This window comes from Camponotus vicinus, unplaced genomic scaffold (genome assembly GCF_025532165.1).
Source record: "Camponotus vicinus isolate PSW18456_S1 unplaced genomic scaffold, iyCamVici1.0 SCAF_12, whole genome shotgun sequence".
Lineage (NCBI taxonomy): Eukaryota > Metazoa > Arthropoda > Insecta > Hymenoptera > Formicidae > Camponotus > Camponotus vicinus.
The window spans coordinates 13,972,898-13,991,816 of record NW_028141948.1 but is presented as its reverse complement, the minus strand read 5'-3'; the positions used below and the strand labels follow the sequence as shown (position 1 = coordinate 13,991,816).

Below are 18,919 nucleotides of genomic sequence, written 5' to 3'. Positions count from 1 at the left end.
TCGTTGCCGCCACCACCGCCACCGTCATCGCGTAAACAGCGGTATGCAGCGGCTAGAGGAGGACAGGACGATGTCGGAAACAAGTTCGAAGAGAGAGGCTACAATCCAAGTGTACGTAAGAGAGGGCCTGCGGAAGACAAAGCAACGAAGCGGTAGATAGATATGATACCGGACTGTTGCGGACGAGTCACGGCGGCAAGAGCCCCGGCAGAATCCCTGGGCAGGATACCTGCCAGGAAAACTTTGCAGGATCGAACGAAAAAAAAAACTGCTAGTGCCGAGGAAGAGAAGAGAGCCAAAGAGATTCTGCAGCCAGCGCTTCTCTTGGCTTCCTGCCGCCTCCTCTTACCTTTTCCTTTCTTCTTGCCGCCATCCTTCTCTGTTTTCGTTCTATCACGCTCTCTAGTCTGTTGTGAAATCTAATAAATCGAAAAGTGGAAGGAACGGAAGTTTCACCGGGCGATATTCGGAGGAGGCGCGCGAGTCGAAGATAGTGGACCATGAGTCTAGGGCGCTTCTGATAACGAGTTTCACGATGTCGTCGTCGCGAAGAGTCTCTCCCTCTTCCCGCGAACGATCGTCTACGTGCAAACGAATCGACGTGTCTGTCGAGCGTTAGTGTATTGGCACGCACAAGTGTGCGTTCCTCCTCTGTTATCCCTCTCAATCTCCTTTCCTCTGGCCCTTGCCTGTATCTTTCGTCTGTATTCCCGCACGCAGACGTTCGCGCTCGAGCTCTTCTCTATCTTCTCGGTGTCCTCGTGTCTCCATTGTGCCGTATCTCCACTTTCACCAGCATTAAGCCCTCCGAGAAATACATTCGGCCGCCTGGCGTGCGATTTCGCTCTGCGGAGTTTCACGATGGAACAACGAGGGGGACGGCTTCTCGGTGATGCTCGGGCAACGACGCGGTAGGAAGGGATGCTGTGTATGCCGAGATACTTAGCGCAAGCCGTTACTACTTCGTCGGTACAGTCGATGCACCAAGTCCAACAAGGACTGCAATTCTATGAAAAGCCGTTTCGCGGAGCGCAAAATAATCGGGTAAAAAAAAAGAATGCTCGAGAGTATCGCGGGGAAAAACACTGCACGAAGCACGCACACAGATTTGTCGAGGGCGCGCTGTTTTAATCGCGAAGCGGTACGTTTATGGCAACGGCGCACAAAAATGTTTCGCTTGGGCCGTGTATCATCGTTATAAAAAATGTTGTTCGTCGATTCGATTGTTTTACACGTTCGCCGGAGAATCGTGGAAAATGACTGTGTTTTGGCGCATTCGACGTTTACACGCGCGCGCTGGCAAGATAATTGTAAAATATTTCGTTTCAACCGGTCCCGTTATTTTCCCATGGCAAAATTCAATTTTACGTCGTATTATTTCGCTTTATCCGAAAGCTATTGCTCGTTTTTCATATAAAATTCGTATAAAAATATTTTTCACCCGCGGGGCGCTGTTATTTTCATACCGCGTTAACCCGCGGCATCGAACGTATCACGCCTATTGTACGTTATTATTGTTCATTTTTCATTCAAGTTGAAATTCTTGATGGGTCTGCCCTCGCAGTTCGATGCCGCTCGATGACGCTCGTCGACCCGTCGCAAATTTCGTTTTCAGGATCGGTACGCGAGAGAGCACGGAACTCACGAGATACGAGGATCTACAGAGGGAATACGCAATAAAGGATGCCCGAGAAAAATTTAGGAATACTCCGCTCTCGCGGGCCGTTACCTCACGTTAAGCGCCGTGTGCAGACTTCCGGGGCGCTCGTCGATGCGTCTACGAACCTCTTCTTCGCCCCGCGAGCAAGTTTCGCCGGAAGTCTCGAGGATTTATCCGGCCCGCTACGTCTTCCGTCCGAGAGCTTATCTATCGCGCGAGTGGCGACAAAAGTCGTGCGCGAACCGGATGTAATATCGGTATGATGGCAGGGATCGTTAGCTTGCTCTATTGGTTTCGAAGGACTCACCACTCGAGGCTCTTCTCTATTCCATTTATTCCGCATACATAATATATCGTTTCGCGAACAAGCCCATATGGTGGCCCATCTCGTTTCCCCCTTAGACCGAGATGGCTATCGGGTAGGTATTCTTATTTTTTCGCTCGATTTAACGGACCGCGAATGGGAAAGCTCTCCCCTCTTTTCGGCGGCCGCGGACTTTTTCTGCTTAAACGCTTTTTCGCGATCATCAATCTCCGCCCGTAACGAAGGATGGAAGAACAATTCTGGTAAGAAGCCGTCCGACGCTTTCTTAATGAAGAACTTTCTTAATAGGAAAACGCTGCCTCGTACGTGCGCGATATATTTCTTAAATTAAGTAGACATTAAGCTATTGAAAAATTTCATCATGTTAAAATATATATAATTTGTTAAAATATATGTAATTTCAAAATTGCAACGATTAATTGTCTTCGATAACAAATTTATCTATATAAACCATGATTCATTCGTATAAGTTTTGTTTATCACGAACTATTAATTTCATTGAGAGCAGCTACGATCTTTCTTGTTGTCTTAACTTCCAACTTACTATGAGCGAGCCGTATACCAAGAAATTTATAGGTATATAAATTCAGACTCTTTTCATGGGGAAGTTAGCAGGCACCTCTTGACCGGAAAGACTGGAGCGGAAATGCCGACATTTTTTTCCGGCAACAGCGAGTGTTTTGACAGACGTAATACATGTTTGTACGAAAAAGAGTACGAAAAAGAAAATAATGGAAATAAAAGAGAAAGAAAAAAAAAACAAAAAATTTATTGAATTCTCGAAACACAGTCCCCCTAACGTACTATAATCCATAATAAATTAAAGTAATAGTTAAATATTATAATCAAAATAAATGTTCAATCTTTTAACACATGAACAGACTTTTAAAATAATAATAAAATAATGTATTCACAACGTAATTGGATAAAATAGACTGAATAAAATAGATACCAATTATGTAATGAAATTAATTATTTGCAGCTTGTATATATTTCTATTATTTTAAAGACTTAAAAAGAATACATTTCTCTTCCTCTCAAAAAACTAGAGAAAGATGGCTTAATTTGAATGAAAACCACGATGACAAAAACGATGACCGCGCTTTCGAGCGAGCGTTTCATGTAGAATATACGTTCCGATAATGCACGCGATGAAATGTAATTCCTGTCGCGGTGGTGCTTCGGTTTCGCGGGGATGAAAATCACATTTGGCTTGTTCGTCGTGCGCTTCGTATCGGCGATCGACGCCACATCGGGTCGCGAAATTTAGGCGGATCGTCGCGAATGGCCGGTCAACACTGTGCCACGCGGATACGGCGCGTAATTACTTTATACGTTTATGGCGGCAACCCTTTCGTCGGAGCCCTTTTGTACGGTGCGCCGCGCCGTGTGATTTATCGCGGTAAACCTACCTACCAACGCCATCGTGCCGTTCGCTCTATCCGCGGCGAGAATTTCCAAAGCTCACGAGGCTCTCGTCCTATAAGCGCTGGATCGTTTACTACGCCCGAATTTGTAACTAATTCAGGCGCTTCCGCTCCTGACGTATATTACCCTTGCCGAGGCGTCCCGACGGACAAGTAAAGCACACTCGTCTTTGCATTCATTAATATACATGCTCCATTCTCGCTTGCTATTTACATATATGAGATTAAATACAAGAAACATTCGTGTAGCGACCAAAAATGTTAGAGGGACGGTGTCGGACTTCTCGTATCGTGTCGGAATTCGTATCGAATTTACAAAATGAATATTTAGATAGTCTCTAATGAATTCAAGTACAAAAATATGACTTATTACGTCACATATTCATATATAAGAATACTACATCGAATAGTAGATGATATGAAACGGTCATTAATGTATCAATAAGTGAGAGCAAAAGAGCCCAGAAATTTCCCAGAAAGTAGACCATATGATAATTGATAGTCTCTATTAATATTCGATATTTGCTCTCGAATATATCGCGATCTTCAAATGAGAGGATCGCGCGATCTCTGATGCTAGAATCGTGTTAATATTTGACGGGCATAATTCGGCTTTACGAGCGGTGTAAATGCGTCGCACGTGCATGCATCGAGAATTATCGGAAATACTAGTAACGCTAGTAGAATCGATGGCATTGGCGATTCGCGAGAGAAGGGGCAAGGGAGGAGGGGGGAAGGGGGAAGAGAGGATTTGCGCGCAGCATCATTTCGGTCATTGTTAGCGCCGTTTCGATCGCGTTGATCGTCGCAAAATATGGGGGTGCGCGATGCGAACTGATATATCTCAATTGCGCATAATGCTGATCCAAAATTCTGATTCCCCACTATCGGTTACGTGTAACAGCGACAGTGAATTATCCGGCCTACGTTTTTGGCAAATGAAAAGAATTATGCATGATACTTTGCGCGCAGCGTCCTCCGAAAAAAAAAACGTCACGCGATAATTATCAACCCTACCAGATTTACGTCGAGGTAATTTGAATATCAGGGAGAGTACAACGTAACGTACTATTCATATATTCGGCATTTTTTTTTATTTTCCGAAACTGGAGCTTCAGAGGACACCTTAACACGAAACACCTCGCGTTAATGGTGGAAGATGAATATATCTGCATTAGAAAATACGGCATGGCATATTTTTACAATTTTTGCAGTGATTACAAAATATGCGGTTTCTGAATATACGAGAATATATTGGTCGTCTCTTTAATAATAATACATATTTTTTAATATGCTGTTTTTCATTAATTTCTCTTTTATGTGCACTCGTTCTTCGTAAATTTCACGAAAAAGGAACATTTATAGATTATGCATTATCTATCATTTATCATGCTATTTCAAGAAAAGTCTGTTGAGCACATTTGAGTACTTTTTTACGACGAACTAGCTCTACGGGTTTGCTGATTTGATTTTGAGAACAGTGCCAGAGAGATTATAGCCAACTTCCTTTAATGGATGTCCTTTGAAGTAGGTGGAAATCGTACGAAAAGAAAGGGAAAAGGTTTCTTTTGCTATCGTAATGGGCGGAGAACTTCGAGTTAGAACGACGTCGGGGCTGCTTTAGAAACGAAAAGACACACAGACCGAAAGATTCCACTCTAGAACCTTTGGATGTCTTTTCTCTGTAAGATCCTGAAAAGTTGCGGGAATAGACCTATGCTATTTCTAAATGAAAGTAGATTTTCAATTTTATCTTTCTATCGATTCTATTTGAATCGTTCGTATATCCTCAACGAGTGAAGATCAAAAGCTTTGTAAAGATCGTAACCTTTGCTTTCTAAATAATTAAACCTAAACAAGTATTATACGTACGATTTTCAGCTATCTCGTGCAGTTTAAAATTGTTGCCTTTGTGTTTGAGAAATATATATAAAATGTGTGATATAAAATATTAATAATGCCCCGTTTTTAATATATATTAATAATAATTATTGAAAAGTATACGATTATAAAAGAGCGAGTTTTTCTAATTTTCATCTTTCTTACTCTGAGATCAATATGAAATTCTTTGTCTTCTGCTAAATATCTCGTTTCGAAGACGCTGAATATCTCCGTTGCTAGATAATTCTGTTTCCCGAGGGAAACCCTCTACAGCATTAGGCTGCCGGTCATACCTTGGCTCGAGGCGCGGAATGGGTTGCGTGGAGATGAGATCTCGGTAGCAGAGAGAAGGAGAGAGAGAAAGAAAGAGAGAGAGAGAGAGAGAGAGAGAGAGAGAGACAGAGAAACACAAGGATGAAGATAGAAGAGATAAAGAGAGAGAGAGAGAGAGAGAGGGAAAGAGAGGAAGAGACAGAAGGCAGCGAGAGGAAATTTCGGAGAGATGCGGAGAAGTGGATGGCTACAGACCGGCCATGTAAAGCGGAATGAATCTCGCAGCCGCACGTGGCTTGGCCGCGATCCACGCTATCCCGACCATCGTTCGCGTTCTGCAAGCTTTTTATGTCGGGAATTTAAATTAGATACAACCACTCTCCATCCGCAGCCACTGAAACTCGCGCCGCGCCTACCGAATCACCCCATGGAGGTATTCCTTTATTTTACGGCACTTTATTCGACGGCGCCACGTATCTCGTCTTCGTATTTAAAGAAAGAATCTGGAAATTTCTGCCGCGAGCGATACAAAAATAGTATTGGTGATTCAACGAGATTTCTCTTCTATAAATACTGAAAATTTTCTCCACGTGTGTCATTGCGAGAAAAACAATAACTAATGCTTTGTTTGTCGCGCAAAAATGTTCTGAATGTAATACTTATTATACGTGTATATCTCTTCTACGTAATGTATCCACTTTCTGTTACTGGCATGAATATCCGCATTGCTGGTATATATCCTATTAGCATAGAAGTGACAACAACGGCTGGATCGATATCCCTGTCAATGGCATAGAATATATGCGAACTACTGGACACTTGCGTATAATACACAGCGAGCAAAGATTTAAAGCGGACATAATAAAGTAGTTGCACTGTTTGTACACGACAGATTTATTATTCGTATATTATTGCGAGCTCAACAGTTAGTGCGCTAGATGATGGGACACGTATGTAATTTCGTTGTTCAAAAGGATACTCCAGCGCATTGTAACGACTTGATTTTCTCAGTCTCGCGATTTTCTCGATGATAAAATTAAATCATTTCGCTGCACATCTATGTTAAAATTCAACTGACGTGATATTACGTGTACAGTCGATTTAGTAGGAATATCAGAAAACTGAGAAGCGAGAGACGAGCAAGTAGGCGCAGTCGACCGTAGTCAGTCGCGAATTTGCACAGTAGCGGACGCCTCTCTCGGTCGGTTCGCTCGGGTTGTCCGTTAGATGACCGTTCAAGTTCCGCACGGTCGATACCGGTCGAATTCAACACGGTGCAAGGTATCGAAGACACCCTGCCTGGGGGTATAGGTTAGACGGAGGCGTGCCAAAATGTGATTGCGGCAACATTGCGTCACCAAGCTCTGGTCCCGAGTATCTTTGGAGGCTCGTCGTCGTTGGAGAGGACCAAGTAGGATTCTCCTCCTTTCGAAAGCGTCGTTAGAGGCCCCTGGCACAAAGCCAATCACATCGACTAGCTACTGTGTATGTTCCATCTATAGCGCAGTGTGCGCGATACCTTTCTCTGCACACTCTCCATAGCATTCGGTCTGATCCAACCTGGTCTGGCCGGCACGGAAAAGGAGGAGGAATAGGTACTCGTTTCTTGTTTGCACCTATCGCGCCCGACTACGCATCCTCTTCCACTCCAACGAACATCGATGTATCGGGATATAACCGAGACATTATCCAGAATCTGTTCAAATTAACAATAATGTTAAATATATATATTTTTCTGGTAGAAGAAAGAAGAGGAAATCTTATTTTTTTCTAAATGTCAAGTTTCGCAAATGAATTTGATGAGGAATGAATAAATCAAATATATGATACGATACTAATTGCATAATAAATTCAACATTCATATATACAAAGTTATTCAATTATACTTAATGTATTATAAATGATGTACTAGAAATTATTCTACTCCACACGGAGAAAATTTTACAAATTACATGTAAAATAGATTTTCTTTGACAATATTTATTGTAAAGGTGGAATATATAACGACATTAAGATTACTATAAAAATTATAAAAATTATGCATTTCTTTATATATTAAATAATAATATTCGAATAATTACACAAAGTTGCTTTATACAATACTATTATATAATATTATAATATTATCGAATTATAATATAATACTATTATATAATATTATAATATTATCGAAAATATATTATATGATTTCTCTATATATATGCTTCACGATTACAAAAATTGCATTGTAATTCTTACTATAATATTTTCTTCGTGTATTTATGATATTTGAACATTCCCTCGTGAGGTAAATGTGTCGCAATTTGCGACGTTTGCCACCTGCGATTCAGTTTCGTCGGAGGAAGAGAGGGAAAAGGGAGAAGAGAGAGCAACGGAAGCGCCGAACTCGAACTGTGACGAGTAAAGGGCGAGGGATGGAGTTAGTTAGCATGCTAATTCCGCCGAGGAAACACTTAAATGCATTACACAAGCTGGTAATTACCGACATAATGAACCGTCGCTAATCAACGAAAGAAACGCGTTTTGCAATTAAGGCGTTGCAATCTTGGCTAAACAGAATATTCGAAATATGTCAACGCGTTTGACAGATCGCGGTAACTTCGCGTTTGATATAACGAGTTCTCGTTCACGTCTTTAACGGCTGTCGGTGAGAAGAGAATTATATCAAAAAGCGATTTCGATCATTGACATTCAATGGACGGACGAGCGCGTGAGATCCGGCGCGCGAAAAAAGTTTAACGTATTAATTACGGAAAGTTCCACCAGCTTTTCCTGCCTCACAGACCGCATTTTCTCTTCTTTTTCTCCACTATCTCCTTCGTCTTTTTTTCGCCGACGAAGCGTATTGCATTACTTAATGCCGATGCCGGCACGGGCTGCCAGCTTTTAACGAGGTGAAACGTTTGACGCCTCGTAAAAGAAGCGAGCCACCCAGCTTTTTTTCAATTTCCTCGAGAAGCCTCGTGACATTTACGATGGTAAATTGTACCGAACGAGAGAGAAAGAGAGAAGTAGGAAAGATATGCCTCAATAAGTTTAAAAGCTAGAAGTTAGATGTTAAACCACAAGTGCAACGAAATATTGTCACCGACTTGCTTGTATCATTAGCAAATGTTATATTGCATCAATTTTCGCAAACTTTTTATTCCTAATTGTAATATCTAATTTTTCAGCGGTCTTTACATTTACGCTATCTGATAAAGTTATTTCTTTATCGCTTTGAGCGAATGTATATTTTATCAAAATAGGAAATTTTATATAACAAATACACTTAAAATATATTTTTTATTCCTGTTTTTTTTTGTTTTTCTTAAACTCTGTATTCTTCTGTATTTCGAGATTCAGGATCATGTTTAATTAATCGCGTCTGAAAAGTATTGTAGTATCGCGTTAAGTAGAGTGTGTCAATGATTGAGCCGCCAGTCAGTGATCATGACTTTAGTACGATCCGCAGCGTGTTGTGGGGCGAAAGTGCAGGAAATGACGGCAACGGGAGACGTGACTGGCTTACGAGGGGTGGCATTATGCCTAGACGAGCCCGGATCAGCGGTACGGCGCCAATCCCTAACCAATCCCGTCCTACGAAGCACGTATATCGTTATACTCATGCTGTGTGCAGCCGAGTCTATCTTCTTTAGACTTATATGCGCACCATTATATTCAAAGCCAGTGAAACTTCTCTCCGTCCTTCGAGGAAAGAAAATCCTTTGGCGCCTTATATAATATAATACGAGAGAGGGAAAAAATAGTAATTATTTTTTTGCTCGAAACATTTCGATTTTCATGCAATTTTCAAATTCCTAAACGATCGCATTTTTCTCAATAAAATTAAATGAAAATGTATACAATTTATATGAAAAATATGGTATGCGTTACATACATGCATTTTTAGTCAACACCTTCGAAAATAACGTGGTGATTCTGGCAAAGGTGCTAATACGAGCCTCCTATGTACATCGTGGTAATCACGTAACTCGTGAGATAAGTTACGTATCTTTCCTGTATAACGGTGCAGCTTGTAATTTGTCGTGAAACGGACATGAGTGCACGGCTAACCTTCGGTATGTGTAAAGACGTCGTTTACATGCAAACAGCGTACGCCCGGTAACTGGCCCCGTAAAGAAGCAACGCAAGATACGCCGTCCAATGGTAATTTCGATCTCGCAGATAGGAAGTTACAGCGCGCAGACTGTAATTACTCCCGCACTGCTCCTCTTACTTTGGCATCGTGTGTGTACGTACGTGGAAGCGGCCGGGTCTTTAACGTACACATCGATTTCGCTGATGGTACGCATACTCGCTAACCGATTCGCACTACTCGATACAATGATATAAATGATATGAGTGAAATTAAAGAAAAAGTTTCCAATTTCCACTTGATATGAAATACATGAGGCATCAAAATCTCTCTCGGTATTTAATTCAAATTTCAGCGAGCATAAATTTTAACGCGAAGAGATTGCGATGCAACATTTAGTCGAATGAATGTAGACAGCGATTAGATGTTAAATTAGTAAGTTAACGTGATTTGAAGTACGTTCGCGCGCGCACGTATAATAATCAGTTTTGCTCCTGCTTGAACTTAAGCCCTCCCGGTTGAAGTCATACTTAACGTTAAGTAATGAATATGCAGGTATAATGCCAAAGCGGATGGAAAGGGCGCGGCCACCATTGAGTTAACGAAACACGGCATAACGGTGTAAAACATAATTATCAGCAAGACGTACGGGGTTGCATTATTCATGGACCGGTTAGCTCGCTTTTAGAACGCCACCGCGTACTGACAAAATTACAGGCTTACGACTCTATTCTGATAAAATAATATGGGGGATGTAGGCCAATAATTAGATTTCCTCGAAATCACTGTTTTTGTATTTAACAGCTTCAAAACTACTTTGTTAGGCGCAGTTTTGCATGTACTTCATATTTCATTATAATAGAAAATTCTAGTAGCAATATTTCACCGTGCGCCATAAACTATGCGCCAACGATCAATTTACTGAAATCTGATTACGTACAGATTGATGCGCATCGAATAAAAAATTTCGCAATAAAGGGAGGAAGAAAGATATAGAGCGGATGGAAACACAGCTACTTGAACAGCTACGTTTTAGTCAAGATAATTTAGATAGATCGGCACTTTGGAATGTCTACCGCGTTGCAATCCTCATCACGAAATGCCTTACATCCAATAACGTCGAGCGAAATACATAATTCCGAAACGCAACCTCCCAATTATAATCGAGAAGCTAATTTCCACGGTAACAAGCGAGTACAAAGATGGATTCACAGTCCAATATCTTGCGTGCTACGAATCACAAGTAGGATGAGCCCGATGTAGCCTGGGAGAACGCAGTGCGGTACGCCGATTCGTGTGTTTTAGAAGATTAGTTGCCGAAGAGAGAAGCGGGAGAAAGAGAGGGAGGGAGGAAGGCGGAAAGGGAGAAAGGGGTGAGAGGCCTAGAGTTGTTCTTGCTGCTAGAGATAATGGGGCCGGGCTGTCAGTCTGTTGGATAACATAATACTTGGACCTGTTTACACTACCTCCGTTCTCACGTGGCCCCACCCCGTTCTATCTTCTCTTAATTAATACCACAAACGTACGATAGAGAAGGAGAGAACGTATATAACGGAATAAAGAAGGAATCAGTCAAACGAGAAGCGAGAACAAGGCTGAATGAGAAAGAGAGAGACAAAGAGAGAAAGAGAGAGAGAGAGAGGAGAGGAGAGAGAAGGGGGTGCGAGAGAGAAGGCCCCGGGCGTCCTAACCACCTAATGGAGCCTGCGCCATTGAGTTCATACTATTGGTTACATACCGCACTATGTACCTGCGGCACTTTGAAAAGGGTTGGCCTCCTACATTGCGGCATAACGTATGCGCATACTCCATAAAATGTGTCGTATATACTCTCGTTGCGTACACATTGAAAGCTATTAGCGGCGATGATGGCAAAATAATTGTAACGTTACAATGCGGTTTGCATTAATGAATCAAATTAATTTGATTGAGTCTTATGGAGATTGGCATCGAGGTCTGCGCTCGTATTGTATATCATTTGTGTTGCAGTGAATATAGTTGAAACATGATGTCGAATTGTATAGCAATTAATTATTTATTATTTATGCACTAGAATTGCACGATATAATTATTAATTGGTACGGTCAAGTTTGATTAATATGTAATTTTCAACTACGATACATGCCCTAAAGTACCTTGCAAATTGCATTATAAACTTAAAAATAAAAAGTATTACGATAAGTTTATTATTACTTACGGCAATTACTTATTTCTACTTCACTTGCTTGACGTTGTAATCTTTGTAAGATTCAGCGCGCACAAGTCTTCTTGTTTTCGTGCTAAGAGAAGCCTTTTAAAGGAAGATTCCTTAAAGGACGAAGTTGACGTCGTTTCATTATGAGCCGTCGTCTGGAATCTCTGATGCGCCTGCCGCCTTCCAGCTCTTACTAGATATCACTTAATCGTCTAACTCTATTGTTCCCTTAACCGCGAACGAGTTCCATTACAGTAGACACATCGTAATCGCTCACGAGGTGCGTCGCGTTCGTAGCACAGATGAGCTGTTAACCGCAGTGCCGGGCCATTGTTCGGTAATGAAGACAGATGACAGGATGTCAGCATGACGCCGAATGAGCCTTATCCCGCGACAAGAAACCGTCATCAGTTTATTAGACGTCGTTCGCGATAAACCTTCATTCTTTGTTTGGCCGTCGTGACGAGCGATCCGCAACATGGCGGATTAATGAACCGGTGTCACCCTTATAGGGATGGTCACGAAGGCGCCTGATTGCCTGCAAGTCCATTGCACGAAGCAGGTCTTTGTCCTTTGCAAGTTTGCGCGTTATACTCAGATTTGATCTCGTTGTTGGAATAAAGAAATTTATCGGAGACGGTGTGATTTGATTTTGTTCTCAACTACATTAATTTATTTTATAAATCGTGTGTGCTAAAAATGCTATGTAAACATGAGTTGCAAAAATCATATGTTTCAAATTAATTTCGTAATATTTATTCCATCTCAATGATTGCATTCAAAATTGCCTAGTTTGTACTGTTAAACGTGTTTTTTGTACGAGAATTTTCCTATATTTCAAATAGTTCAGAAGTTTATTTGTAAATGTAGTGCATATTTAAAGTCATTTATTTTCATCCAACATCTCTTTAATGCAAGTACAATACTTTAGTGTTAATAACTGCAAATCCGATTGTATGGAAAAAGAAGATTTGCGCACCGAAAAGAAAGAATAAAAAAGTATTGAAACTGAATAAAAATAAAATCAGTAGAAAGAAGCGTATATCGATTCCCGATCGTCGATTAAATTTTTAGTAAAAGGGAGCTTAAAAATAGATGTGTAGCGCGCGATAAGGAAAGAAATAAAAATATACAGTGCGAAGATAAGGAAAGATTGTACATAAACGTACAGTTTGATCAGAGAGGGAAAGAGAGCAGCTGTATAATCTGTCACGTTAATGCGACAGAAAAATTTTCCGTGAAATACATATACCTAGCTACGTACTTCACCTGAAAAGGGTACCATTCGCTCGGCAGTAATGGCCTAGGATTTTGAATGTCGCCAGCACGATAAGGAACGGAAAGGAAGCCATTATCGTGCTACGTGATCTTTGGCGTACGAGCGGAGCGTGCTCCTTAACCGTCGCGCACACCGGGTTCTTATATTTCCGAAATATGCCGTGGACGTGGTCCGGTAAATCCCGGCCCGGTAAAGTCATGAGAAATTGGCTCCGTCTAAGGTTATTAACGGTATATTCACGGAGAGGAAAAAGAGCAGCTTTCTCTTCCGGAGAGAGCTCGTTAAGATTTGTGAATATTGTGTGCGATCGAGATGAGCGACCAATTCGCCCGTGTTATCTCTTATCAGACGACCGATTCGTTCTTCGCATTATTAATTATTATTATCATTGTATCTCTGTAAGATGGAGGAAATCGTTTGTGCATTTTATTATACGTTTGCCCGTGATAAATTTTCCATTTTCAGATAGCCTCGTAGAGGAAGACGGTGATAAAGCTATCTCGTATTCGAGTCGTCCATTATCGCGCCAGCACGTTATCGCGCTTTATATTTTCGAGATACAAAGACCGAATGTCCCGTAACGCGGTATCAGAAAGTCGCGCGAGAGAGAAATTATTGGTCTCACGGCCGGACGTTATCGTAATGGCGGAAGCGGATCGCTCGTCTAATTATTCCGAGATCTTTTCTATGCCCCCCCCCTTCCCTGCCGACGTTAGTTCGCGGGACGCGGGAGACTTGGAAAAGGTAAGTGGGGGTGGTTCCATTCGGTGGAGGTGTCGGCGGAGCGCGCGGGGGAACCGGGTACCGGGGGGTAAGGGGGCCTCTTTCATACCGAAACGGAGTTGCCCGTTCGCAGCCATTCAACGAACTTGGGCAGTTGACTCTTTATGCGCAAAGTTTCCCGGCATTTCGATTTTATGTTAATTTCAATTCACTACGCCGAACTTGCGAGGGAAAAGAGTGTGTTCATCGATGAGTCGCACGCATACAGCCGCGGGCTTCGGCCAAGTTTATCCACGACCACCGAATAGGAATCAACGAAATATCGCCTTCTCCTCTCCCTCCCTCGCTCCTTCTTCCCACCCTTGCTCCTTCCGCCCAATAGTCCGGATTGTAATTCCCTTTAAACGATTCCCCGCGAGCGTGACTCTCGATTCAATTCTGCCGTGCAGGTGAGCGAACGAGAGAGTATCCTTTAACCCAGATATGCAAGAGTTTCCAATATCCTGTTTGACTTATTTCGTATGCCCGACCGCATTTTTCATCGTTCGCGAAACAATTATCGTAACAGTAATCGATAGAGATGTGTCACCAAAGTTAAAACAGTCCCATATTTCGTGCTATTAGAATTTATCGCATATGCCTGTATCGTTAACTGTTTAAAAACTACCAATTTTTATGTGCGATGTCGAATCGATCGATAATTTTTATCGAATGCCTGTGACAACGATTTCATTTCACCGAGGAAAATGAATATCGCGCGAGGTATAAAAAAGATAACGCGGCTAATAAAATAAAGATTTCTCTGTAATGATTAATGGTTGAACAGCATATATATTAGGTGTATTATTAGATATCCGATTATCTAATTAAGAGACCTGATATATTTTTAAATATAAATACATTTTCTGTTTTTAAGCTTAAATATTACGCGATGCTAATCAACGCAAATGACTGCTATATTAAATTAAAAGAACAATCATAAAAACAAACTTGAAAACGCCGTGGTAAATGTGACAGGCTCGCGTGCCGCGCTGAGAAATTAATGAAGCGCCTGCCGTCATTAAAACTCACGGAGAAACGAGTACAAGGCAGAGAGTCGGGCGGTTTTAAGTCGAACGTTCGTTCGACTGACGCGTCGCGCGTTCTCTTTCGTCTCTTCGAAAAGGGGAACGACGAAGAGAAAGGAAAGAGAGGAGAATCGGAGGTGGTCGGCCAAGACTGCAAGTCATCGCGGGGTTATTATTTGCTCGTCTTTCGGAAGGCGAGTAGTCGGAGAGAAACCCGAAAGAGACGGGATGAGAGAGAGAGAAAGTGAGGGGGGAGGGGGAGGAGGGGGTGTATGCAAACAGCTGTGCGTGGCGGGCTTCTCACACCATTCATCCATCCATCCATCCATCCATCCCTCGTAAAACCGAGCGACGCGAGAGAGATCGTTCCAAGGGTTTGACGGCAGTTCGTGGCAAAGGGGGTGGAGATTGCAGGACGCGCGGGGCACAGCGCAGGGACGGAGAGTGTAGTCGCGGTGCGACAGTGCGACCCTGAACTTGCCGCGAGTCGGTCGATACCCAGGTTCACTGTCCTACCCTCCTGCCCCATCCACCTCCGCCACCTCTATTTCCTCCCCCTCCCTCCCTCCCTCTTCCTTTCCTCGTCTCTTCTGATCCGAGCCGAAGAGGGGGCACCATAAAACCCCAAGACGCTTTCCGCGAGGATCCCGTTACACGAGCCCTGGCTCTTAGCTCGGCGTTAACGAAAAGCGCGACCGAGCGTAAAGAGACACGGCCGCTTCGAGAGTCGCTCTTCGTCGTCGTCGTGTGGCGTAGTTCTACCCTCGGATCGATACCTTGATATCCTGCCACCCTGTCTCTGTACTTGTCCCTCGACGGTCTCTTGAATATTTTTCTTCCTCTGCCGCGCGCTCATCTTCGCCGGTTTTCACCCCAATTTCACGGGAACGAGATCCACGTTCTTCGCTTACGGCTCTCCCTTTGCCGCGACTTTTTCTCGATTCCGCGGCAGCCTCGTCAATTCTCTTCCTCTTTTTCTCTCTCTCTTCTAATCGGTACATATGTCGGTAAATATGTAAACGCGACCATTTTTGTTTCATTAATTTAATTGCAGTGGCATTCATTAAGGAATTATGTGCGCCGGCAACGACGTAACGAGCCGTGCGGCCCGGTCTCGAGAACGCGAGACACGAATGCGAAACTGAGCGCTTTGAGAGGAAAAGAGTGAGGTTTTAATTAAAGGACCCGTAATCGTCGGACAAACTACTAGCGCGGAGAGACAAAGTTTAGTACATGGCGAAGTTCGCGTATCGTGGATGTCGAACAGACTGTCTCGTCGCGTCGGCAGCGACGAAAATTTAATTAATTAAGGAACGCGGCATTCGCGAGCAAGGACTTGTGTCACGTCGTGAGTTTATACCGCGCTTCTCCCGACGCTCTGTGTAGCGGCTTTAAACCAGCCGCGCAAAACTGGGTTACCCAAATATTAAACAACGCGATGTGTCGATAAGATTCAACCTCGTGGGCAAATTTATTTTCCGTTTATATAAAGCGAGCGTGCTTCTCACAACTATTCACGCGATTACCACGTTGAAAGACTGATTTTCTCCGCCTCTCGAGCCACTCCAAGTCACGTTGCCGCCGTTATCGTCGTCGTCAACGAGATCCGGTCGATGCCGTTGTCGTCGTCGTCGTCGTCGTCCCTTTGAACCGGGTAAGGACGAAGGGTCAGACGGCTGAATGGCTACGTCATGTGCCCGCAACGGAGGCTTGTCGCTTACCGTAATGCGCCATCCATTGCTTTCCGTAATAGCACCCCGAGGAATTAGCGATCACACGTTGCTGAGCTTCTCGGCGTTTGTCCACTACATGTTCGATACCTCCAAACTTAGAGCCGGTTACTAAGCTGTGTGTTTATCGTTTAATATTTATCGATAACAAATCTATTCCCGCCTCATTTATATTTTTAGTTTTATTTATCGAAGATTTGAATTTTTATGTCTATTACGTGTGAATAAATCATGGAAAAGATTATTGCAATCGAGACGATTATTGTAAAGTAGATTATTGTGCATGTAGATTATTGTAATGTCTTGAAGAGCTGAAGAAATAAATGAGATGTATGATGCGGCTACAAGAATACGTGTTCCGTTTGCAAAACGCTCATAGTCCCAATTCGAAGTCTATTTCACGGGACGTGAATTATTTCCGAAGTATGCCAAGCCGCAGGCGACATACTTGACGCGAAGTAATATAAAACCATATTCTTCTTTCAAAGTTAAAATATGTAATTTATGCGGTTTCGATGTATGGGCGGTAAAAATAGTTAGAACGTTCCGTGGCCTATTTTGAGAGAGAAGAGGAGAGGAGTCGCGCGGCAAACTTTTAGATCCGTTGGTACTCCAGAATCGATGCGATGTTGAGCTTGGACAGGATTTAATAGGTAACTGGGACAAAGTGTTGAAATTAGTGCCCTCGACGCTAAAGCAAACGCTAATTAAAAATTATTCACATTTAATTAAAGCATTTTCTCGGATCTTTAATGCTTTCTTGTACCTAACATGCACAGAAACGATTTCATTTCATTTCATTTCGCTGCATTAAAACATCATGATCTACTTTATACATACTGATATTACCAAATACATTTAAATATATATTAAATCAGTGACCTGATTAGACTGTCTACTTCAATCTTTAAGGAGCTGTCAAGGACAAGACAAAGTAAAGCTGATGATATCAGCTCCCGAGCGAGATTTTCGAGAGGTGACATCTCGTTTTGCGCACCGCCATCGCATATTCCGAGGGAAAAATCGCGGGGAATGAATCCAGCACACGAATAGTACGTCTCTGAGTAATTGGACCCGCTTGCATCCCTCTGGGATTCACTTTTTAATCGTGTCAGTCGGCTCTCTTTTCCCTCTTTTTTACCTTCGTTAAATTTTGCCGCTCGCCATGAATATATACTGCAAATAAAAAATTTCAACGATGTAAACGGTGCGCTGCGATAAATGAGAGTATGTATACCAAAGACCTCCGCCTACGAAATATTCTAGTTCATCTTAGGTACTTCTCCGAAAGCACGGTGAAATCTCGAAAATCAAAAATTTACTTATAAAACTTGCAATACCGAGATTTGACGTCTTTCTGCATGAAGAAGGAGGCATGCATAATATGACCGGCCGTAATTGAATGGCAATAATAATCGAACTTAACACACAGAAAGTTTTATATATTCCTCTTCAGCGCTTATACATCGAGCTCCCGTACATTACGCTCTCAAAGTTTTCGATACTATTCATCCCTCTCGCGAAGAATGAATATTTTACCGTTTAAGATCGCATTAACGTCACCCATCCATTACGATACCTTTGTAAGCGAAGAAGTGTGTATAAAATGTACGCTTGCACGCACGCGCGCACATATATACACGTATGTATGTGTGTGTATATGTATATAGTTTCGGAGTTCTCTCCATCCTGATTCTTCGTACCAAGATTCTACGTGATGATACACTTTTTTCTCCTTCGCGGCGCACCAACTACTTCCATCGTTTCTATCCGACGCTGTCGGGGCGATAATAAATCTACCGCAAAAGTAATGTGAGACCCGTGTTGCGCTCACCTATATATCGCGTATACCCCATTCAGACGTGTTGCCCTTACAGCGCTTCTGGGGTGGTAATGGCCCCCGCGAGTATGTACACCCACATATCAAGCCCACGTTCGCACACAGAGCCGCGAATTCGCCGAACCTGTAGCCGCTCTTCGCCCGCTGATCCGCCCGAGGGTCGGCCTCCTAGAGCGAACACTACCGAGTTGATCACTTTTTCTTCGCTTCGGTCAGCGTGAAAGTAAAGGAAAAGTTTTCTTCCTTCCCTCTTCTTATTCATAACGAGCCGCATCTTTGACGAAACGCGGATTAGCCATTTCCCACGCACTCATAGTCGGTATTGCAGGGCTAAGGTGACATATAACGATGACTAATAGCCGTTTCCCTCTACCAGCGAGGGCTCATCAACCATGACTGGTGCCAAGTTGAGTGCCAACCGTATAAATGGATGTTGCGCATC

At 42.8% G+C, this 18,919-nt stretch overlaps 1 protein-coding gene across 9 annotated transcripts in view; it reads right to left on the bottom strand.

Annotated features, from left to right (window-relative positions):
• LOC145963447 (uncharacterized) overlaps positions 1-18,919 on the bottom strand; it is a 443,557-nt gene that overhangs the window by 101,506 nt on the left and 323,132 nt on the right. For 4 of the 9 annotated variants that reach the window (XM_083085411.1, XM_083085412.1, XM_083085410.1 and 1 more), the window contains 2 exons: positions 7,086-7,262; positions 5,983-7,016 (listed from right to left, as the gene is read on the bottom strand). The exons of 4 other annotated variants lie outside the window; for them this stretch is intronic. In XM_083085411.1, the coding sequence (XP_082941537.1) occupies positions 6,921-7,016; positions 7,086-7,262 (273 nt within the window). In that variant the 3' untranslated portion in view covers positions 5,983-6,920. Of the gene's footprint in view, positions 1-5,982; positions 7,263-18,919 lie in introns of those variants that run through there. One more of the 9 variants, XR_014436167.1, reaches the window with a different exon arrangement.